At 38.3% G+C, this 25,261-nt stretch overlaps 1 protein-coding gene across 2 annotated transcripts; it reads right to left on the bottom strand.

Annotated features, from left to right (window-relative positions):
* Positions 1-3,915: 3,915 nt before the first annotated feature.
* Positions 3,916-5,235, bottom strand: LOC148036988 (uncharacterized). Of its 2 annotated transcripts, none has more exons than XM_087677221.1 (2): positions 5,126-5,235; positions 3,916-4,839 (listed from the first exon to the last, which is right to left on the bottom strand). In XM_087677221.1, exon 2 carries the CDS (start codon positions 4,832-4,834, stop codon positions 4,073-4,075), a length of 762 nt encoding a protein of 253 aa, XP_087533347.1. In that variant the 5' UTR covers positions 4,835-4,839; positions 5,126-5,235; the 3' UTR covers positions 3,916-4,072. The 2 variants fall into 2 exon arrangements, with proteins under 2 accessions (XP_087533347.1, XP_087533348.1); XM_087677222.1 differs by having other exon boundaries at positions 3,916-4,848; positions 5,126-5,233.
* Positions 5,236-25,261: the final 20,026 nt, after the last annotated feature.

Genomic DNA, 25,261 nt, shown 5'->3' on the forward strand with positions numbered 1-25,261 from the left:
AACTTGTGGAAAATTCCCACATTCACTAATAGTGTGTTAATAAGCCTTATGCTTGTAATGGATCCTACCCTTCTAATAAATTCAATCAATATCTTGGAAGAAACCTATCTTTGACATCATGATATTCCTTTGAAGTTGAATGCTTGTATCGGAGTAGCATAGTGAAAGCATTATGGGTCCTAACCCACAAGTCATATATTGACCAAACTTACCATAGGAAGAGCCATAATCCTAGTTTCTCTTAAGTAGTTTATATCTAACTAGATATTGTTACTACTCCCAACAATGAAGGGAGCATAGTTTATGTCAATGAAGTCAAGAACCTTAAAAATTCTTAGTTTTTTATGCGTTCAGGAGGGAATTGCAACTTATAGTGACCTTAGGATATGTAAATGAAATGCTCAAAAGGAATTAGTCATAATTATCCCTTGAAGGATGGAATTACTAGTAATAAATACAGATGCCTTACTCATGCATGTTAATGTGTTGTAGTATTATATCATTTAGAGGAAAGCCTATGGCCTTTGAAAAGTAGGAAGAGGGTTTGTGAAGTATCAAATCCTAAACACTAAGGGGACTATCATGTATCACTTTACATGATTGCACTCTAAAGAAAAATAAATTGTGAATTATATCTTCTCGTAAACTATTTTGCTATGATAAAAAGATTGAAAAATATGCTTCTTACTTGGAAAAGAGTTGGTTTCCTAGTCTAGAATAGATTGATTGCCTTGTTTGTGGATTTTGGAAAAAGAAATATTGTGCCCACATGGGTGGATTCGTGGATATGCCTTAGGTCTCCCCCAAGACTAGTGGCACAACTCTTTCACCAAGGGGTTGGATTTGTCGGCATTAAGGGCTAGGAGTGGGCCCTAGATGTAAGAGGTCTCTGCATAAGGAGGACGTTAGGCTACGAGACAACAAGGTTGTCATAGGGGCTCATATCGTAAATTCCTTGAGCATCAAGGACTAGTCTAACTCTTGTGAGGCCAAAATGGTCTTTTCAAAAGCCCCTAATGCTAGTTAAGGGTGGCTTGGTGGATTGTGCTTATGTAAAAGTATCGAAGTACTTTGGATATGGATCCTAGTGTAAGGGATAGAATGTTGGCATGGCATTGCACCTTGGAGAACATGGGGATAAATATACATTTCTTGCAACTAGTATGAAAGGACTGTTTGTTTGCATCTGTGTCTAATTTATGCAAAGAAACATTGTTTTTAAAGGGCTAGTTAAGGAATCTAATTACTATGTGTCAAATTAAATCATGCCAAAAATATCTAGCAAACTAAGGAAAACCCTAGTTGGAAGCGGGTGGCTAGATCCCCCATAGGTCTTGCCAAAGGTAGGGTGGTTATCGGTTCATTGAGAGGCTTCCATCATAATTCAAGTATTAGATTAGGCAAGCCTAGAAAGAGCCAAATGTTAATCATCTTAATGCATCATCATTAAAACCCAACCAATTCCATTTTACGGGACGAGAATTGAGACTCTACCCTATGGATAGAGTTGCTGACGAGCATGGCTCTCCTTATTTCTCACTCTCTTTTAACCAAGTATGGCAATGGTTCACTTTATCTTGAGGGATGATAGCAATGTAGTCACCTCAAAAGTTGATGCTAGATAGTTAATAGGAAAATATAACATTTAAATTAGGTTACTAATTTGAAGTGGATCCTTATGGGGTTGACATGAAGCTTTGTTTGCAAGGTAGACTTAAGTAGCTCAAGATTACACATGTCTACTTACTCTAATGAGTTCCAAAAGGTAATATTCTTGATTAGTTCTTGATGGGCTACTAAATATGCACTATCGACAATCACTACGTAAGCACATTATAGATGGAATGTTTCTAGGTCTCTTGAACTTATTTTGTGTAATCTTCTTGTTGAAAGGACTTAATGATTCTTTGAATCACTTTTGAATTCAAGATAAACAAGAGTGTGATGTGAAAATTCAAGCTTTTTTCCCTTCCAAACTAGTGTGCATGTGGGAATGCAATTTGAGAAATATCATGATCACCAAGAAGTGAAGTGTCAAGTCAAGCCTTATGTAATGCAAGGATTGGACTCCTAGATGCAATCAGAATGCAAATATGGATGTTTTCTTTGGTATTGAGGTAGGAATACCTTACTAAGTGTTCTTTGGGACTTGGTGCACCAAATGGCATTTGTAAAGGTAAAATGCATGTGAAATCATCCTAGGCCATTGATGTTCTAAAACACTGACATGTTGTATTCAAAGTACAATATGGCTCATCATATGGTAGCAAGAGACAACCAACCAAACAATAAAAGCAATGGCCATGCATTTGATTCTTGTAACTCAAGATTTTATCGCTTTCCTTTCTTCAATACACACATCCAAAGAACGATGACAAGCATGGTGTATCTTCGATTTGCAATAATGTTACATAGAGTTTAAGTTTTGAATTTTGTGCTTTGCATCTTTGCATTTTGAATTAATTTGTGTTTTCTGAGTTTTGTATGCTTTTCTTCCTTCAATACATATAGTGAATAATACATGACAAGCAATATAAGTTTTCTTGTGTTTTTGAGTTTAAATTTTGTGTTTCTTTTGTCAATATATATAATACAATAGATTATTAGACAAATCAATGAATATCATATGGTTTGGCCTTATAAATTTGTTAAAGTAGGTTGTTTATCAATTCATGAGTGGAAAATATGACTAGGATAATTGGGCTTAGGGATTGCACACGGCAGTAAAAATCATTAAAGTCAAGGTGGCACAAAGGAATTGAAAGTTACCAATGAAAACGTGCTAAAATATAGGAAATTCATTGTTGAGAATATCTTTGGAATTATATTAGTACTTTCATCACATATCCATGATAGAGACTAAAGATAAAGCATGGCCATAGCTTCACAGTAAAAAAGGATTGGATCATAATTACAACCACTAGTCCATGAACCCTATTCTTAGCTATATAAGATGATGGTTCAACGTGGTTGATAAAACTATCCCACATATGTACAACAACTAAAAGAGCGATGTTCCAAGCATTTTGGGAGCTTGCCAAATTTTCTCTCGGATTCACAAAAGAATTTCTTCCATTCCCAATGGTAAATCAAAATTTCACCAAGAAATCTTAAAACATGCAAAAGGAATGCCAAAAACTAGTGCCCGCTTATGAGCAAGTGATTTATGCAATGTTTTGCAAGAGGTTATGGCAACATCTTTAATAAGTATAGATGTTCCCAAATTTAAAAAGCCGTCCTTGCAATGACCCCATCAAGACTTATGGCAACACTACTACTTTGAGGCATTTAAGAATTCATCATTACATTGCTCCTCACCATGGAAAGCTAAGTACTTGTGTCTAACATAGAGTATATTTCTGTCAAGAAGGCCAAGAACTTAGCATGCTAGCAACCCCAACAACTTAATAGCATGCTAGCTTTGAGAGTTTTCCTTTCTCATCACTAATTTTTTTGTGAATTGCAATGTTTAATTTATTTATGTAATCAATAACAAGAATAATCTTGTTTGGTAGTAAGATTGCATAATTCCTAGCATACATAATTCTGGAATTTTAACAAGTATTAATACCATCCCATGAAAGGAAAGACTCGTTATGACTTGGAACCTTCATGTACTCCTGAGTGATGTATACATTTCTTAATGTTGGATAAAAATGTAGCACGGTCCACCGTACTTAACATTGTTCTTTCTTGCACCATCTAATGCATTAAATATGTAATCTCTTCCTTAGTAGGTAACAATAAATGGTTAGGAGGTGAATATGGGTCCCCAACATGAAATCCATGAAGTAGATATTTTCTTCTTAAATTTTGGATTAATATTAACATATGTTTGGTCCTACTATTATTATGAATATGCATCCATCTTTTCAACATGTATTACAAAGAACCTTTGTACATGATGCTCTTTTCCATTCATGCATGAGATATTGTCTCTAGCTTTCAATGGTTCTTTACAGGGATTCCAACTGGAAATGAGTTGGATACAACAACTTATCAATATCAAAGAAAATTATGAAAGGTTACTTCGATTTAGTTGGAGATAAGGAGCAAATTACTATAGTCTCTCTCAAAATTGGTAGTTCTTATGAAATGCTCGGCCCTGCGTGTTAAGGGCAATAGAGGGAGCAACATGTACAGTGTCCTCTGCCAGATTAAAGAAGTCAACTTCACATTGCATGGCTTGCCGAAATATGGAGAGAGCCTTGTCTCGTCGAAAATAGCCGCATGTATCCCACTTATCAATAATGTTTGCATGCTCTGAGTAGTATTTATCTGTGTTGTTTTTATCGACCCAAAATTGGTAGGGGTTCTTTTCCTTCCTAGAGACTGCTAATTCCTTCGCCAACTCACCCCATAGCTTGAAACATGGGTAACTCACAATGAGCATGTATATAGCCTCCTCCGTCTTGAGAGTGCTTCTCAGCAACTCCATATATTTTTCTGCTGCACTTCCTAGAAGAATACCATAATGGCCAGAGTCACCTTCCTCTATGTTCCATGCATCCAACAACTTCCTAGATGCATCCCAATACACGACATGTAGGTCCTTGGCTTGCCTCCTCAGCTGGGCTACAGCATCCTTCTTCACGGACAACTCCCTCCATATATCTGCCACCTCACGACAAAATACAGCATCCTGGACCATGTATTTACCATAATGGTTTGGATCCAATGTTCCGTCACGGATGCCAGCAATGAACGTAGAATTTCGTGCGGCCTCCAATATGTCTCCTGAGTTTCTCCATAGATACTCCGACAAGCCAAGCTCATCATCGCTAGCTACGTCTGGAGAGTTGGCAACCAGACGAGATGTACTGGACTTATCCATCAACCCTGCACTAACTGCATTAATAATCGTGGCACGTGCGATTTCATATTAGAAGTCAAAGTGAATCGTACAAATTATCAATTCTATTGCTAGCAGCTCAACGCATGACAGAATCGCATGCTGGAGCATTCGTCACTCTAGACTATGCAACATGCAGAGGGTAGTGCAGTTAGATCTAAAGCTGAAGAAAGAATGTGTGCGTGTGTGTGTGTGTGTGTGTGTGAGCACGCCGGATGCAGAGGCGGGGGCAGGCATTACAACACGTGCATAGAGAAAACCTTTGAAGCTCACCTGCACCTGCGGATCTTCGCTGTGCAACTTCTTCGATAAACACAGCACTGCCCCCTTCGACGCCCTTTAAACACAGCACTTGCCTTCCCTTGCGTCTCTATTATTAACTCAGAAAGAGTGAAAGGAAAAGGCTGCAAGACGCGTCGCTCATATATCTCGTATATATCTCGTATAATTAAGCATGCTTGCGCATGTGTGCGTAGCCTACTTATTGCCACCGTGCAGACCTCAAATTTGAAGGACTACCCAATTTTTTATGGGGTGATTGTGAAAGGTATGGACTTTTTGCACACAAGAAAGAAAAATACTAATGCCTGCAAGCGGCTCTTTGTACGTACATTAAATATCTGTCTGGTGAGACACAGAGAGAGAGAGAGAGAGAGAGAGAGAGAGAGAGCTCAGAGCGCGCCTCTCATCAGGGATTCGAGAGTCGCGTCACTCTTGCATTGCCTGCCATCCTTTCGCAACGGTGTAAAGGCCACATGTAGTTTCACACCACAAAGATCTGCCTTTGAATTTTGTGCACTAAACTGTATCTAGCCTTATCACTCTTTGCCAACGCAGACCTTACATCTAACCCATAACTTCAAAGGGTAAGCCAACCTTAGATCTAGCCCATAACTCTAAAGGGCAAGCAAAACTTAAATCTAGACATAACTCTAAAGGGCAAGCAAAACTTACATCTAGCCATAACTCTTAAGGCTAAGAAAATCTTAGATCTAGCCCATAACTTTAAAGGACAAGCAAAACTTAGATCTTCACTATGCAACTTCTTCCATATGTGGTCTCCGATATTCCAATGATCAACGAAGAATGAGTACTGATCAATGTATGCAAGATTATAGTCCCAGTCAAGGATCGATGGATGCTTCATCCACAATAATTCGCAAACTAGGATCTTAGTATATGCCTTGCCTTTTCGTGTCGATAATGGAGGAGAACCTGTCATACGAGTTCCTGATTTTCAATTATTAACATATTCGTACCTATGGGATTTACTTTGAAGAAACACAAGTATTTATTTGCTTCCAAGGAAACACACGTATTTGAACCAACTCAATAGGCCACATGTTATGTTTGATGTTCACAACATGAGGTCCAAGGAATAGACGTGCCCTCCACATGATAAGTACAATATAGTTGAGTTTAGGCCCTAGCTTGAGTTATGTTGAAGTAAAATAAAACAAAATTACTAATAACAATTATTAATTAAACAAAACTATGTCAATAGTAATGAACTACCATGCCTCTCAAGAAAGGCAACTAATATATGAATAGCTCTTATTCATTGCTTCTACTATAAAAATTGATGTCTTCTCTATTCTCCATATTATCGCTAAACAATAAGAAACCCATGTGGTATCAAATTAAGGCTTCCTTCAGTGTTCTCTCCCCACTTCCTTGACTCATTGTGGCACTCAACTCGCAGGAGTTTGATCTAGACTTTCTGTAGTATTAATGGCCATAGCAAGAGCCTCAATGAGCACTTCATCAATGCCTGAATTTTATCACATTGAAAAATTGACCACCACTAATTATCTTCCATGGAGCTTGTGGCTTAAAATGTTGTTGGAAAAAGCAAGAAATCGGGGCATTGTCTCATCCTCATCCCTCCAAGATTCAAGTTGCTCTAGGCAATCACAACCCACTATTGATGAAATAGTGGCGTGGAAGAAAAAGGATCTGGCAGCCCGCACGAAAATAATCCTACATCTCGTGGAAGATCACCAAATCCAATTAGTCCATCAACTCAATGTAACACAACCAATGTGGGATCTTGTACATCAGCAATATCCACACACCAATGTTGTATCACAAGCTCTTCTTCATAAGCAACGCAACAAAGTGATGATGAAGAATTATTGAACTAATAAAGTATTTTTAGAGGCTTAGCAGCAGGTGAATGACAATTTAGTTCTTTCGGCCTCCAATTGTCCATGGAAATTCAAGTCACAACACTTCTTACTACCTTGCTTGACACTTGGCAATCCTTTATCAGCACACAATACGATTGGAATGCACTTTTAGTTACTTAATTATAGTCCTCTTCATGATTGTATGGGTGTTCATCTTGGTGACAATGGACTCTATATGGTATTGGTATCAGTATGGTAAATCTTCAACTACCAACTAGTGAGATCACTCCTCATAAAGTTTATTACTTTCCAGGATTGGCTAAATATTTACTGTGTAAATGAACTCACAAGTAATGGGTCTTCCATTGAGTTTTTTAAAAATCATAAAATCACCAAAGCTTCTTCTCAACAATGCGATCCTATTCAAGTTACTTGTCCTCAACAAGGCCGGTTATATCCTCTTGGACTGAGTATAGTTCCTACACCTTTGGTGGATATGCATGCTATTGCAGCTATGGAGGATCACGCTACCTCCACCCTGCAATGGCATTATTGTTTGGGTCATCCTCATGTGCAAGCAATGAAGACTCTACAAACACACCATATGGCTATTGGTTTTACTTCCCCTCTTACTTCTATTGATCTTTTTGAGGCATGTATTTATGGCAATCTTATTTGAATGAAGTTTCCCAAATTTCGGACGAAGACAAAGAAGCTACGTGAATCGGTTGGTTTAGAACTTTGTGGTATAATGGCCACCACTTCTCTAACAGGACATGATTATTTTCTTACTTTTATAGATTATTTTTTAAAGCTTACCATGGTGTATTTTCTTAAGCAAAAATAAGAGGCGTTCACACATTTTCAACATTACCTAAAGTTCGTGGAGCACCAAACTACATTTAAGATTCAAAATATATGTACCAATAATGGATGGGAGTATATTTCTCATGAGTTTATTGAATTTTATCTTGATCGTGGGATCATTCATCACCTGACGTCCCTTATACACCTCAATAAAATAGTACTTATTATTTGCAAAATTGACTACCTAGCCAAACACTTCCAAATGTGCCTCCATATGAACATTAGCATGACTCCAAACCTTATCTTTCAAAGTTGCAGATTTTTTACAGCCCTCATTAATATACACTAGTCCAAAAAAGAAGTGGGATAGGCTCTAATCATGAGTTGAATAATTTCATTTTTGTGGGTTATGGCAATCGGTTTGGTATCAAGGCATACTATCTTTATAATCCTTAATCTCGCACATTTCTTTTTAGTAGAGACATGATTTTCTCAAAGGATTCCCTTATCACCATGCCCTCATCTGATGGAATCGAATCTTCAAAAGTACTACTTAAATATGGAAACTTAACTTCAAAAATAGAAATATATTCTCTCTCTTGTATGGTGGAGTCATCCTCATCCACCAATACCTTTCCTCCCAATTATCTTACTACCAAATGGTGGATGAAACACACCCTCATACCACTAGCTGGTCCTCCTCCACAAGCCATTCCCTCCTCCTCTCCAAAAGTGAACTGTCTTCATTCGACTCCTTTATCTCAAGTGGTACACAGATCAGATGTTGTATGCGTGCGTAGTGAGCGCCGGAAGGTCCCCAAGAACAAAAGAACTCTACTTTTGCACAAAAAACAAGAGAGAAGACTTGCACAACATGAAATAAAAGACTAATTGGGTACAATCTCCCCCTATGCCTTGTGCGAGTGCTCCACAAAGCATGTATTTGATATATTATTCATCTCCAAGCTCAAAAAATAGCCCAATTTATAATTAGCACGCTTTAGCTTTTATGCTTTCTTTTGTTCCACTAAAGAATTAAAGTGATTGGGCGCCCAAAGAGTCGAGTTGTGCCCAAATACAATGTCCAATAACAAATATTTAAATCATGCGCCCATGTGCATACAAAATAATAAATAAATGTCAGGCGCTTCAATAAGTAAGCATGTCAAAATAAATATTGGCACCATGCCTAAGATGCGTGCCCATCAAAATGATAATTTCTTCTAAATAACTTGAATACACGTTATCGCCCAGTGCTTCCCAACGCCACTGCTGCCTACTCTACACATCAACTAAAGCATTCACAATTGTTAGAAAATAATAAAATTAAACCGACAAAAGTGAATACCTAGCAATCTTCAACTACAAAATAAATAAATTGGTTAGAACTCAATCCTAACCTTAATTTATTACAAGCGCGCACTCTAAACTCATAAATGTCCATTAATTTAAATATGTATTTTACGGAATCACCCACTTGCACATTAAATTAACAAGAGGCCCGAAAAGGACATGCGTCCCCATCGACTTTTCGCACAAGGAATCCACCTTGTGTATGAGCCCCGGCAACAAATATAAATTTATGGAATCCACTACAAAACCTCACGGAATCCACCGTGGAATATGCCTCCTGGCATCATACCCCCGGGGTGGGATAGCAATTGTCCTCAATTGCTATTAGCTCAATGTGGAGCCAGTAGTGAAGGGTAAGCACTTAGGTCTCGAGCGTGCATCCATTGGGCCTCTTCAGCAGGATGATTTTTAAAATTAACCAAATATCTAGAATATCTACGGCCTATTCTAGTGGTGAAAAAGCCAGTATCTAGAATAGTTTCAGGTTCAAGGATTTCAGTTTCTTCTTCTAGCAAAGGAGGGTTTTCATAGACATGATGTACAGGTAATTGGCCTCTAAAAGGTTGTAATAAACTAATATGAAAAGTGTTGTAGATTTTTCATTATTGTGGCAATTCTAGTTAATGATCTTGAAAGGTCCATAAAATCTAGGAGCTAACTTTACAATAGGGTGTTTGTCAACACTTTGCAATCTTCGCTTTTCAATATGTAATCAAACATAATCATCAACTTTGAAACTCATAGCTTTTCTTTTCTTGTTGGCTTGTTTTGTGTATGATTGCTCGGCTTTCGCAATCATATCTTTAACTTCATAAAAAATAGTAGTATGCATGTTAGCAATATCATCAGCAACTTGAACTTTGTTTGACAATGATGTAACAGGTGTAGGTAATCTATATCCATAAATAATTTCAAATGGTGCTTTCTGTGTAGCTGTATGTGGTGTGTTATTGTATGCGAACTAAAGTAAATGTAAATGTGTGTCCCATGTTTGTGGTTTTGAAATTGTGTATGTATGCAAAAGATCTAAAATGGTACTGTTAGTAGCTTCTGTTTGCCCATTTGTTTTAGGATGAAATGCAAATGAAAAATCAATCTTTGTTCCTAAATTAGTAAATAAAGTAATCAAAAAATTATTGCACAATCTAGAATCACGGTCAGAAATAATAACTTTTGGCAAACCATGATTAGTGAAAATAGTTTTCAAAAATAATTGAGCAGCTTGAGATGCAGTTAACGTTTTCTTTCATGAAATGAAATATGCTTGTTTGCTAAACCTATCGAAAATAGTCCAAATCATGTCATGATTATTTTTAGTGTTAAGCAAACCAGTGATAAAATCCACTGAGATCTATTCCCATGGTCGTTCTAGAATTGGTAAAGATATTAATAAACCATATTGTTTACCATGGTGTCATTTAACTCTTTGACAAATTAAACATTCAGATACAATGTTAGATACATCAGATTCCATGTGTAGCCTATAAAAATCTTCAATCAGTGTACGCAAAGTAGAAATAATTCCTCTATGGCCTTGGTATAGGGGACAATGAATTTCATGCAAAACAAATGATCGAATTGGAACAGTTACACATAATATTTTTTTCATAGAACATAAATTCATCAACATAAGACAATGAATCAATGGGAATCGAGTTATTTGCAACTAATTTATTCCAATAAGCTTAAAAACTAGGGTCTTGGTCGTAGGTATCTTTCATAGGGAGAAGAGAGTCAAAAGATATCACATAGATATTATGAATAGTCGGACTTCTACTTAAAGCATCGGCAAGAACATTCTCTTTTTTGGGTTGATATTGTATGTGTGGATGAAAACTTTGAATAAAAGCAGCCCATTAAATGTGTCGGTCAGATATTTGTGGTTGACTAAGGAGATGTTTAATACTTTGTTAGTCAGTTTTGATCATGAATTTAGATCCCATTAAATAGTGTTTCCATTGACGTAAAGCTTGTACTACAGCTAGCAATTCCTTATCATAGGTAGAATACTTAAGTTTAGAGGGTTTAAGTTTCGTTTAAGTTTGCAGCTAGAGTAGGCTATGGGATGGGAATCTTGCATAAGGACTGCTCCTATTCTAGATCCACTTGCATCAGTGACTACTAGGAAAAATAGTCTATTAAAGTCAGGTAATTGTAATACAGGAGTATGAGTTAGCATGTTTTAATAAATCAAAGGACTTTTGTTGATTGTCGGACCAATGATACACAATGCCTTTCTTTAATAATTTTGTCAAAGGTAAAGCAAGCAATGAAAAATTTCTACAAGTTTTTTGTAAAAGCTAGCAAGACCTAAGAAAGAACGTAATTCATGCACATTTTTAGGTATAGGCCAATTCAAAATTGCTTCTATCTTTTTAGGGTCAACTTTAATACCTTCAGATGAAACAATATGTCCTAGGTATTCAATTTGTGTTTGGAAAATTTTACTCTTTTCAAGATTAGCATATAATTGATTCTCTTTCAATAATTTAAAAACCAAAGATAAATGTTCATAATGTTTATTTTTATTCTTATTGAAAACCAATATGTCATCAAAGAAAACAATGACACAATGCTGATGCTTCAAAAATATGCGATTCATCATACAACTGAATGTGGCTGGTGCATTAATTAAACCAAAAGGCATAACAAGAAATTCAGTGTCCAAATTATGTTCTAAATGCAGTTTTGAATATATAAGATGCATCCAATCGTACTTGATGGTATCCAGATTTAAGATCTATCTTGGTAAATATTGCAGATCCTTGTAGTTTGTCCATAAGATCATCTACCTTAGGAATCATATATATATTCTTAACAATGATCTTATTTAGGGCACGATAATCAATGCACATCCTATAGATATTGTTTTTCTTCTTCACTAATAGGACAAGTGCACCAAATGGAGAACTACTAGGTCGAATGAGTCCTTGGGTTAACAATTCTTCAACTTGGGCTTGAATTTCTTTCTGTTCAATTTGGTTATGTCTATATGGTGCTTTGCATGGTGGTTGTGATCCAAGAATTAGGTCTATTTTGTGATCTTCGAGACGTATAGGTGGTAAGCCAGGTGGTAAGTCAGCAGCAAAACAATCTTGAAATTGTGAAAGAAATTGTGTGTACTTAGGATGCATATGATTTTCTTTAGCTTTGATTTCATTCACCCTTCCGTAATGCACGTTTAGGCTGTGTATGACTAAGCAATGGAAAATTATCGAAAGTGTGCATACCATGCAATGTGATTTGTTTCCCATTATAACGAATCTTCATTGAATGTGTGGAATAATCTATATCGGGATTGTACTGATGACGCCAAGGCATTTCCAAGATAATATCACTAGATTGCAAAGGCATAACTAAGAAATTTCTACATTCAACATAATCACCAATTTTAATTTCTAAGTAATGCACTTCTTGTGTTCCATTGTATCTAGTGCCTAAGAATGCAGCCTTGATGCGATAATGAGTAGAAATAGTATGTAAATTCAATTCTTTGACCAATTTTGTAGAAATAAAGTCGTGTGTACTCCCATCATCATATAAAACAGTCTTTTCTTTACTATGCACAAGACATTTCATCATTAATAAACAATGCGAATTTGGCATATTTGGTAAAGTATCTGAAGTAGTACCGATATCATCATCGTCTTCCGTCAAATCTAGCATTTCTTCATATTCTTCATCTTCTGTTGCTCCCAAATAGTTGATGTGAACAGTTGGCTTTTTGGATTGACAATTCTCCGGGCTAGATGTCCAAGTTGATGAAATTTGTAACAAACTATGGGTTTGGCTTTAGAAACATTATTGGTAATAGCTGGAAGTTTAGGAATGTTGGAATTTGGTTGGAAAGATGGCATAGGATTTGGATTTGTGTTTGATGGTAAAGTAGGGGGTCGTGTCCAAGATTTACGGAATGTAGATGGAAGGAAACGATTTTGATTGAATCTTCGAAAATTTGAATTGAATTGTTTTGAACCAAAGTTATCATTAATTTGAAATTGTTGTGGTCGCTTCTCTCATCTCGAATTTTGTCTTCAGTGTCATGGAACAAGAAAATTGCATCTTCCAGAGTGGTTGGCTTGAACATGTTCACCTTCGCATAAAAATGTCCAAGTAAGCCAGATATAAACTTGTAGTTATGGGTTGCCTCATGTACATCTTTGACCATTCAAAGTTGCAATAAAACATTCCAAAAACGCTCTGTTGTAGAAGATCCCATTGTTTGATTGCTTTTTCGTGAAATTGGGGTGGAAGAAAATTCTGCAAAATTTTCTTTTGGAAAGTCTCCCAAGTAGTAGGATAATCAATGCTTTTACGGACAACAGTCCACCATAGGGATGCTGTGTCCACTAGATGATTAGTGACACACTTAATTTTGTCTTTCTCAGCATACTGTTCTTCATGGAAATAATCATCAAATTGACTGATAAAAGCAAGTACAGTCTTTCCATCGCGTGACCCATTGAAAGTACGAAATTTGAAATTTCTTTTACTTATCTTTGTTTCTTTCCGAATAGATTGCGCTTTAAGTGTCGCATCAATCGTACGTCATATAAGATCTTCAGATTGCAGTCCATCTTGGTCGACGGTAGATCACTTCGGCCATTGTTGCATCATAATCAAATCACTTTGACATGCTCTTCATTCCTCTTGAAGTTGCATCATAATCAAATCCAATTTTTGCTCCATTGTTGGTTCCAATAGATCACTTCGGCCATAAAATCTTCCATGGTTTGATCGAACATTCTACAAAATTCCAAAAGACCTCACACACTCGAAATCTTGTTGGCGGGATGAGCGTAGCTTAAAGTCAGGTTTACAAGACTTATTTCTCTTTTTTTTAAAAATGGATTTTTGTAGTATATCTTCTTTGCGGATGCTGAATTTGATATCACAGTCGTCTTCCAAGAGGATAATTCGTGTGTGTAGACTGCGGGTAGAAATTTGTTTGCTAGAATTGAACTCTGTCAGTCCCCAGGTGTAAACAGGGGCTTGTAGGAAAGGTAAAAACGAGTTTGGGATTGAGCAGTGTGAATGCGAGCTATGGAGAAGATTTAAGCTTGGATTTTTGAAACTTTAGTAATAGATTAAACCTTTAAGATTTAGCTTTTTGAAAAGAAAGCTTTAACCAACGATTTGAACTGTGCTAGGACAAAAGGATGTTGACGTCGACATCACCGCCAGGGAGTACATACTGCCGCCGCGGACAGAGAAATTATGGGCTTTAAGATTTTTATAAAGCTTAATAAGATTTCTAATCTCAACTTCATAGAAGTTACTTATCTGATTCTCTCTGAGAAAAAATGTTTTGCAAAGGAACTTCCCGAGTGGTCCTCACTACAACAAAAACGAGGCATAGACGCACATGTTAGATGCGCAAAGTCGGGCGCGTCTATCATATCGTCTATCACTACGTGTAAATAGACGCGGATTGTGCGTTTATATATCCGCGCAAATAGACGCTAATATAGACGATGTCAAAGAGTTTATTGTCCATGATATAAATCATGGGATTCTTATAAACACAGAAGAGTTTCACTGGAAGTTGTATGAGATATTTGCATACAAAATTGAGGCATTATTATCCAATATCTACCTTAGTTATACATGTTGTTTTGTATTTAGCATAAAATTTGCAGATATACCATGTACATTTATGAAAAATAAGTCTATGGGAACCTATAACTTGGACATCTGGAAGTAATTGACAGTCTGCTGGATAAATCACATTAATTCAGGTACAAAAATATGGACAAAACCCAAAAAAGTTGCCAAAAACTGTCAAAAGTCCACTAGGTCCACATGGGACCAAAAGTAACTGACTTAAGTGACCAGCAAGTGATCTAGGCTGGTCAAAAAGTAACCAGGGTTAGAGCAGAGAGCAGCCCACATTTTTCGACGCAAAATGTGGGCTGCTCTGTCTAAGGGAAACTGGAAGAAAGCTGGAGCTGAGATGCATGGAATGGAGCATGCAAACTGAAGATCAACATGTCGAACCTGAAGATGTAAACTTGGTGAGAGCTCCACTTCTCTGCCTCTTTGGTCTGACGAAAATGCATGCTGAAACTGTCTATAAAAGAGGGGAAATCTGAGAGAAGAGTATTCAGCCTGCTCTTATGCACGACTTCTCTCATCTTCTCTACCTTATTCTTGGTCCAATGAAGCCCGACTTGTGCCCAAGTACTTGAGTGACTTTGGGGCAAGCAAAGGGTGAGGATATTGAAGACTTATGGACTGTAATAGGCTGAAATAACAAGTCATAAACAGGGCAGCCCACTATTTTGATCTATTTTTATGAGCAAACATGAGTTTTTTATGGTTGTAATAGAGGAAAATGACCTCTTTTCTTCAGGACATTGTTCATAGATGATCAAAAGTGCTTCCTCTTGAGTTTATCCACTCATTTTGAATTTGTTTATGGGCTGGAATTTTCTTTTTTAAAACAGGGCTGAAGCTAAAAATATTCTTTTCCCATTCATTTCATGTATCTTTGGTCCAAATCTTGGATGTATTTTGATTCTAGCATCAATATACTTGACCCAAAGGATTGAAATCCATCTCTGTACATGAAATAAATGCCAATAGAGCTTGCATTTGACATTCATAAATGAATTAGAAATCTAAAAATATCCTTTATGAAATGATGTTTGCATCGTGAAGCATTTGATGTAATCAAGTTAGTCTTATTCCTTCTGTTTATGTATGTTAAGTACAAAGTGAGAAGGCTTGAATTCCTCTTCCGTACCTAAATTCTTTCTAAACCCCGAATCTTATCAAAACCCAATCTATTTTTCCTTCCTGAATCTTGAAATCCAAACTCTTCTTTTGCACTAAAAGCCCCGGTGGAAGACCTTCAACTCTTAACGCGACGACAACTCGCCTGCAGACGCACAATTATTTAACCACCTAAAATTGCAATTCACATAATTAAAAAACCAAATTTAATAATTATTTAACCACCTGAAATTGATTCTTGAGCATGCACGTGTGCGCATGATAAAAACCATAGAATTAAGAAATATACACATTGAATCATTGAATTAAAAAAATAGAGTTAATGATTACTCGAAGTACCATTGGCATCCTCGAAGTGAGCGAGGACACCACAATCTTGGGTATTTATCTTTTCATCTTTACGTTGAGTTTGAAGATGTTTACCCTCACACCAAAGTGCATTGAATAATATGCACTAGTCGTAAAAGATAAAAGATCAAACTAGACATGCTGGACCCTCACGAGGTGTTCAAATAACTAGACATGCTGGATCCTCACGAGGTGTCTGTTATAGCAAAATATACTAGGTAGATGAAAGAGCCCTTAAGCTATGGTACACTTACTTGGGCCTTAAAACAAAGATCAGCATTACTCCTACTCTAGACTTGGATAAAAGTGCCAGTGAAGACTTGAGTGTTTTATGGCTCGAGACTCAATCTATGAATGGAAAAACATCACATCCACATCTATGTTCTATCCCACCCTTCAAGTTAAAAAAGGGCATGGGGTTTGGAATTCCTGGCTTTTTTAAAGGCAAGCCAAAACCATTGAATAGTTTGATGGAAGGCCCTCCCTTTTTCTATTTTGAAAATGTTGAGAACGTTTCCAATTCAGAGTGGGAGACCATCAAACGGCATTTTAAAGGCATAGATCCAGAGTTCACAGACTCTAGATATTTTTCAGCATGCTTTAGGCTGAGGTGGTTATGTTTATAACCTTTCAGTAGATGGAAGAAGGTTGATCCTTCCTCCTGCTCCCATGACAATCTTTGAGATGCTTCAGAAAACAAAGAAGTATTGGCCCCCATGGGATCCGAGAGAGAAGCTGAATTGCATAAACACACGGGGTGCCCCTAGCACTATATGTGGATTGATCAGAAAAATATTTTCTTCCCACAAAGAAAGCTAGCAAGATGCCTTCTTATCTTCAACATGAGATTGTCCTGGCATGCAAAATATGGAACTTGGTTTGGGTCAGCCCAGGCCAAGCTGCCCCACTTGAACCCCATGAGATTGAGCTGGTGCTTGGATATGATCGTGACCACACTTGAGGCTGCTCTACCCTTTCAGATCAGTATGATACATTGGGCAACTCATTTCAGGTCAATACTATTGCGTACAGTCTTTCACCACTGAAAGAATTATATCCACAAGGTTTAACAGTTCTGTCTTTATTTTCGAGCCTTGGTGGGAAAGAAGTGGCATTGCACAAATTGGGTATAATTTTGAAGGCTGTTGTTATTGTGGAGATCAATGATAAATGTAAAAACATAATAGCCAGTTAGTGGAACAAAACCTTCCCCACAGGCCGATTTCAAATGGAGGATGATGTTAGAGATCTTACTGATGATAAGTTGGCTGAGATTGTGGATGCAGTGGGAAAGATTGTGGATGCCAATTCATAGCATGAGTAGATTGATGTAAATCAGTTGGCTTGTGCATACGCAAGCTATTCCAATCATGTCAAGGTGCACTTATAGCTCACATATCTTTGATTGATTGATGGATAATATGCCTTTCTCTATCTCTTTCGTGTACACCTTCATTGCATTATCTTTCTCTTGCTAAAAACCATTCGTGCTTTATCCACCTATTGATACGTAAGTGGGATAATATGCAATTGTAAGTGGGATGGTCTAGTAAGTCACTACATATATATGTGCCAATTGACTTGCCAATGTGTTATCTCTTATCCTCAAGCTTTGTTATATATGTCACCACATAGGTCAATTGATTCCCTAAATGCATGCATTGATTGGATAGGGCATGCCCTATACAAATGTGATTGGATAGGGCTTGATAATTGGATGTATATATAAATCAAAGGTTGACTTGTGCATTTGCAATATGTCACCACATAGGTCAATTGATTCCCTAATTATGCATGCATTGATTCCTTAAATTGTTCTTGCGTGTCTGTAAGCACATGTAACAGGAATTATCTGCGCATATACACGCGTCATTACACGTGCTGACAGACGCGCCACGCAAGTATAGAAAAAATTTAAAAAAGTTGTGGCTTTCTTTTCAAACCTGTGCTTTCGTGCGTTTTTTGCGCGTTTTCTGCAGTTCAAGCTCGACGTCACTACTCCTGTCTATCTATCACTTCATGAATACACTAGGCAAGGAAATAAGAGTAAAAAGAGGACAGGAGGAAAGAAGAGCCAAAGAGTAAAGAAGAAGAGCCAAATAGCAAGGAAGAGAACAAGATTGAAGCAACTTACCAAGGGAAGGGAGAAGGAGGACAAGGAGCTTGCAACCTAGCCGCCGCCACCCGTTGGAACAAGCAAAGAAGGTGAGTTCTTCTTCTCTCTCTCAATCTTGTTTGGTTTCTATGTTTGTTTGTCTCTCTCTTCTCTCTCTTCACATGCTGGATCTTGTCATCTATGGAGGTTTTTTAGCTTTGTTTTTTAAGCAAGTTTAAGAAGAAATGGTGCGACTGTGCACGTCTGTCAGCGCGTCTAGATGACAGTGTAGACGCGGCTGTAGACGCGGAAATAGACGCGCTGACAGACGCCCACAGAGACGCCCTGATAGACAAAGACAGAGACGCAGGTATAGACGCGCACAAAGACGCAGGTATAGACGCTGTATGTAATATGTTTTATCTGCACAGGGTGATATGATTTTTCTTGTGTAGATGTGGAATCCTGGATCCTCTAGCACCCCATTCAACAAGGAGCGATTCATGGGGGAGATGACCAATTATCTTGGTCGCCCTCCCACTGCAGATGAGGTTTTCAGTGTGATGTCTGGGACACCTATCACATCTTTGCCTACACAGGGATCAGCTGAGGTACATGGATCGGCCGAAGTACATGCATCTGCAGAAGCACGTGCATCTGCAGAAGCACGTGTATCGAGTGAGGCAGAGGGTAGTGCACGTCGAGGGAGGAGGGAGAGTGGTGCGGGAGGACGAGGAGGTCGAGGGCTTTGTGGGGGTTGCCTAGGTGGTGGCTCTCAATCACCCTCACCGGAAAATGAGAGAGGTGAGCCTCCACAAATGTACTACTCTATCACTGATGTTGGTGGTATCTTGCACGACTTTGAGGGGAGGGAAGTGATAGCCTACTTGAGGAGTGTCGTGCATGCCACATACAAAGATTGCATGATTCCCTTCAAGCACCAGAAAAATGGTTTGTGGCAAGAGGTGTTGCGGGCAGTACATAAAAGGTACCCTAATCCCGAGAATCCACGATTCTCAGATGATTGGGAACGGTCAAAGGTGAGAGACGCACTTCATAACAAGAGGTCTCACCTTATGACGCGCGCCAAGGAGTCATTGCAGAGACAAGAGCAAGGGCGCCTTGGATATGGCCAACCACCCAATTGCCACCGCAAGGAGTGGAAAGAGGCCAAGAAGAGAGTAGCGGAGAAAATGACAAGTCGCTAGTATGCAGAGGCGCGACGTATCCAGATAGCAACCATGGGATCGTCGCATTATGGATCAGGTGCCAAGGAGTCATGGGAGGCTGAGTTTGTAAGTATTATTTGATTTCTTTTTTTAAATTAAATTTTGTAATTTGTTTCACTTCATTATGTAGTGTGTTTTAATACGTTGTACGTTCAAATTGTTTTGTAGTATCATATCGTTGGTAGGATGCCTACTCCTAAAGAGGTAGGCTACCATCGAGGTCATAACCGGGCGTCCACTTGGCAGCATTTCTACGAGGAGGGACTCATCACGGAGGAGCAATATAATCGCGTCATGAGGATTCCACCACCAGAAGAGGATAGCGAAGGGGGGACTAGCAGTAGCGGTGGCAGCAACGACAACGGCATAGGCAGCAGTGGTGGTAGCGATGATGATGCCTCTTCTGAGGAGATATAGAGGAGCCCCATGCATGCATGCCTCCCCTTGGCTTGTAATTTTCATTTTTGATATGTATTACTTTCAGCTAGTGCTTGCGACCATGACGTCACAAGCACTAGTACTTATAATGTAAAAACGTTTCATCTATATATATGAAATTTCGTGTGCTACATACATTGTTTTGTTTTCAGTATCCAATCTTCGAAATAATCTTTCTCTGTTATCCCTAAGCATACAATTTGATGTTGATGGGGGGAAAAAAACCAGAGAGCATGTGGCCTTGCAGGCCACATGCTCTCTGGTTTTTTTTTCATACCTCTGTTTTGCGCGTCTATCAGCACCTCTAAATTGCAGGATAAATACGCGTCTATTTTCGTCAAAAACTTTCAGAGTAAACGCGGTTTTAGACGCGTAGATACACGCTTGTATAGACACACAATATGAATATATCCACTTTTTTTAAAATATGATTATATATTTACGTATCACGTTTATAGGCGCATCTAAATGTGGGTGTAACGCTAATCATAAGCGTGCTTTTAGATGCGATTTTGTAGATGCGCAAATAGACGCGTTAATAAACGCACCCGATATTTTTTTTCACAATTCAAATATTGCGTCTACAAGCGCGTCTATGAACCCTTTTTGTTGTAGTGCCTGTGCTTGCTGTAGAGGCCAGTCCTTTGCGATCCAACAGCATAGCAGGGGATTCTTCACCGCTAGGAACATGCTGGTATTGACGGATTGCCACAAGATTGACTATAGATTTCGATCGTTCCAAGAGCTCTACCTTCGCATGATGTCGGAGGGGTTTTTATCGAAAGGTCAAATCCACCGGGGATCAGAAGTAGAAGGAAGTAGAGATAGGAGATGGAAGAGAAGATAGAGAATACCCAAGTGGTAAACACGACAAAAATAAATCACAATGAATTGAAATAATATGTATTGAAAGAACCTGGAATCTTTGCTCTACTCAGAAGCAATCTCCAGGCATTAGTTCTCCTGGAGCTCCTTCCTAGACCAAAAACGTGGATCAGAAAAATCAACTCTTTCTTTGCTGCCTAGAACCCAAATCTGATGGCTCCATTGGCTCCGAAAGGGGGGTAAAACCGCAGGACACCTGCACACGGATCTCCCAGATCACTCCTTCTTCTTTTAGTTCAATCTGCAGTTTTCAGCCTGTTTTCAGCGATCGCGACGCATGCGATTTCGTCAATCTGTCCTTCTTGTGAAAATCCCCTAACTGGCTAAAAAAGCAACTAGCTTTTTTGCATGCCATCCTAATCTAGAAGCTTTTTCTAACTTTTTCAAAATTTTACAATAAATAATATAAAAAATAAACTAGAATTATCTAAAAATCTAGTATTTTTGGATAATCCATGCAACTCGCACTAGTACTAATGGCTCAGATCACATTGACTCTCTAGATCAATAAAGAAGTCGAATGATAATGCATTCCATACATTTTCACACTATGTCCTCATAACATCACGACATCCACCCCCTCTGAACCTACACATCCTCAAGTATGTGCCAAAATCCTAATTGTCACTGGATTCTGAGTCCTCCTCATCCTCTGCAACCATATCCTTTACTTCTTCATCTTCCATATTTTCCTGGCTAGCCCCTGTATCATGGCCACTATTTTCTTCCAATTCTTGCAACTCATAAGCAGTAGATTCCCGCCTTTTGAATAATTTGATCCTTTTTCCTACTACCAGAAGTTTTATGGCTGTCCCATCCAGCTCATTTAATGTATAAGTAGCATTATCAAACACATGTCTTACCAGATAGGGTCCAATCCATCTCTTGGAAACTTTACGCATAGCATTATGCTGGTTATCTAAACTGCTATCATAAACCAATACCCAATACCCATCTTGTATGGTTCTTGGTCTCAATCTATGTCTTTTGTCAAACCATTTCTTATTCTGTATCCTTGCTGCCCTTAACTTTGTAGTTGTTGCCTCTATGTCTTCTGACTTTCTTTCCAACTGTCTAATGCGTAAGGCCAACAACTCCTCTCGATTCAACTCCTCCTCCCAAGGTAACACACTCCATGTGGCAGTCATCTCTTCTATCGGCATGATAGGTTTTTGACCATACATCAATTCTGCAGGCATATATCCTATAACAGCACTATGAGTTGTTCTGTCAGCCCACAAAGCATAAGGGAGTAATCATGGCCACTTTTTTATCTTCTCTCCACATGCTTTTGCCAATGCCTTCACAATAGGTGGATTACCTCTTTCACTTTTTCCATTTCCTTCAGGGTTATAGGCTGAAGTTAAAGCAAGCTTTATCCCCAACCGTGCAAAGAAATCATGAGCTTCATCTGCATCCAACTCACCCCTATCTGTTGTAATTTTTCCCACACATCCATATCGACAAAAGATCTCTTCTAAGAGAAAAATACATACGGCATTTGTCGTTTTAGTACGTAGAGCTCTCGCTTCCACTTGATTAGTCAAGCCTTCACGAGCAAGCACAAGATACGTCATTTGCCAAAGACCTGTAGGCATTGTGACCAAATCCACCACCCACTTAAAATGAAGAGACAATGGATATGTGGGTTGCAATCCATCCCGATGTCTCACAGTTGAATACATTTGACATGTCGTACATGTTTCACAAAGTGAGCAACATCCTTATACATACCCTGCCACCAATATCTTTCTTTGATCTTTGTAAAAGTATCCCAAACACCTCTATGACCAGCCCACAAACTTTCATGAAATTCTTGCATTACTTTTACTTGTGAAGCTCTGTCACCCAAAACTTGCAATGGCATACCCTATTTCTTTTTAGCATGTTTCCATAAGTATCCATCTTTTAAGAAAAATCCATAGGTTTTCCTCTTGATCTTCTTAAACTCCTCATCTGACCATTCATCTCTCTTTGTTAATGTACTGAGATATTGACCAATTCTCAGCCATTCTCCTACATATTTGTCTTCCAAAAACACTTCTGCACAAGATGCAATACATCTAAAGTGTCTTCTCTTTGTTGTCCAAGCTTCTGTTATGCTGTAGCAACACTTTGCATTACTAAATTCACTCTTGCAACATCATTTTCAGCCATAAGAAAGTCATCTTCTTCCTCCTCATCCATCATCCCATCTTCATTCTCATAGCGTGCTCGAGATAACATGTCTGCCAACTGGGTTATCTCTTCCTGCAATATGCTGAAATTCAAGATTCAAAGATTTGATGTATGCAATCCATCGGAGCGTAGCAATATCCGGGGTAGCACAACTAGTACTCATACCCAATACTGGCAAACAATCAATCTCAATGACTACATGAGCACCCATAAAATACTCCTTATCACATTTAAGGGCTGTAACAATTCCCCATAATTCTCTTTTTACTTGTGGATATCTTCTCTGTCGTTCAGTCAATACTTTTGCACAAAAGCGTATTGCATATATTTCCCCTTCCTCATCATCTTGCCCAATTGCCCATCCAATCCCGATTGGGCTTGTATCAACAGTAATAATAATAGGCTTTCCATGTGAATAGTCAGCCTTTCTCAACGTAGGAGCAAATTTTAAGAGTTGCTTCAATTTCTTCATTGCTTTCTGATGCTTCCTTTCCCAAAGAAATCTTTGACCTTTCTGTAGAAGCTGATAAAGAACATCAGCTACATGTGCAAAGTGAGGAATCCATATCAAATAGAACACACATGCACCCAAGAATCTACGCACCTCTGATACATTCGTGCATACATCTCGCATTCTATCAATCCCATCTATTTTTAATGGTGATGGCCTTCACCAATGTCGGAGGGGTTTTTGTCGAAAGGTCAAATCCATCGGGGATCAGAAGTAGAAGGAAGTAGAGATAGGAGATGGAAGAGAAGATAGAGAATACCCAAGTGGTAAACACGACAAAAACAAATCACAATGAATTGAAACAATATGTATTGAAAGAACCTGGAATCTTTGCTCTACTTAGAAACAATCTCCAGGCATTAGTTGTCCTGGAGCTCCTTCGTAGACCAAAAACGTGGATTAGAAAAATCAGCTCTTTCTCTCCTACCCAGAACCCAAATCTGATGGCTCCGTTGGCTCCGAAAGGGGGATAAAACCGCAGGACACCTGCTTACGGATCTCCCAGATCACTCCTTCTTCTTCTAGTTCAATCTGTAGTTTTTAGCCTGCTTTCAGCGATCGCGATGTGCGCGATTTCGTCAATCTGTCCTTCTTGTGAAAATCCCCTAATTGGCTGAAAAAGCAACTAGCTTTTTTGCATGCCATCCTAATCTAGAAGCTTTTTCTAACTTTTTCAGATTTTTACAATAAATAATATAAAAAATAGACTAAAATTATCCAAAAATCTAGTATTTTTGGATAATCCGTGCAACTCGCACTAGTACTAATGGCTCAGATCACATTGACTCTCTAGATAAATAGAGAAGTTAGATGATGATGCATTCCATACATTTTCACACTATGTCCTCATAACATCACGACAACGAGATGGTAAGCGATTGGAAGCCCTCGATCTCAGTTTCGCTCTTATACCACTGGTGCATAGATTGAATGTTGTATGCATGCGTAGCGAGCGCCGGAAGGCCCGCAAGAACAAAAGAACTCTAGTTTTGCACAAAAAAAAAGAGAGAAGACTTGCACGACATGAAGCAAAAGACTAATTGGGTACAATCTTCCACCATGCCTTGTGTGAGCGCTCCACAAAGTATGTATTTGATATATTATTCATCTCCAAGCTCAAAAAATAGCCTAATTTATAATTAGTATGCTTTAGCTTTTGTGTTTGCTTTTGTCTCACTAAAGAATTAAAGTGATTGGGCGCCCAAAGAATCCGGTTGTGCCCAAATACAATGTCCAATAACAAATATTTAAATCGTGCGCCTATGCGCATACAAAATAATGAATAAATGTCAAGCACTTCAATAAGTAAGTACGTCAAAATAAATATTGGCGCCGCGCCTAAGATGCGCGGCCATCAAAATGATAATTTCTTCTAAATAACTTGAATACGTGCTATCGCCCAATGCTTCCCAACGCCACCGTTGCCTGCTCTACACATCAACTCAAGCATTCACAATTGTTAGAAAATAATAAAATTAATCTAACAAAAGTGAATACCTAGCAGTCTTCAGCTACAAAATAAATAAATTGGTTAGAACTCAATCATAACCTTAATTTATTACGAGTGTGCACTCTAAACTCATAAACATCCATTAACTTAAATATGTATTTTATGGAATCACCCGCTATGGAATCACCCACTTGCACATTAAATTAACAAGACACCCGAAAAGAACATGTATCCCCATCGACTTTTCATAC

This window comes from Lygodium microphyllum, chromosome 4 (genome assembly GCF_053477565.2).
Source record: "Lygodium microphyllum isolate KBCC chromosome 4, Lygodium_microphyllum_v1.1.10, whole genome shotgun sequence".
Lineage (NCBI taxonomy): Eukaryota > Viridiplantae > Streptophyta > Polypodiopsida > Schizaeales > Lygodiaceae > Lygodium > Lygodium microphyllum.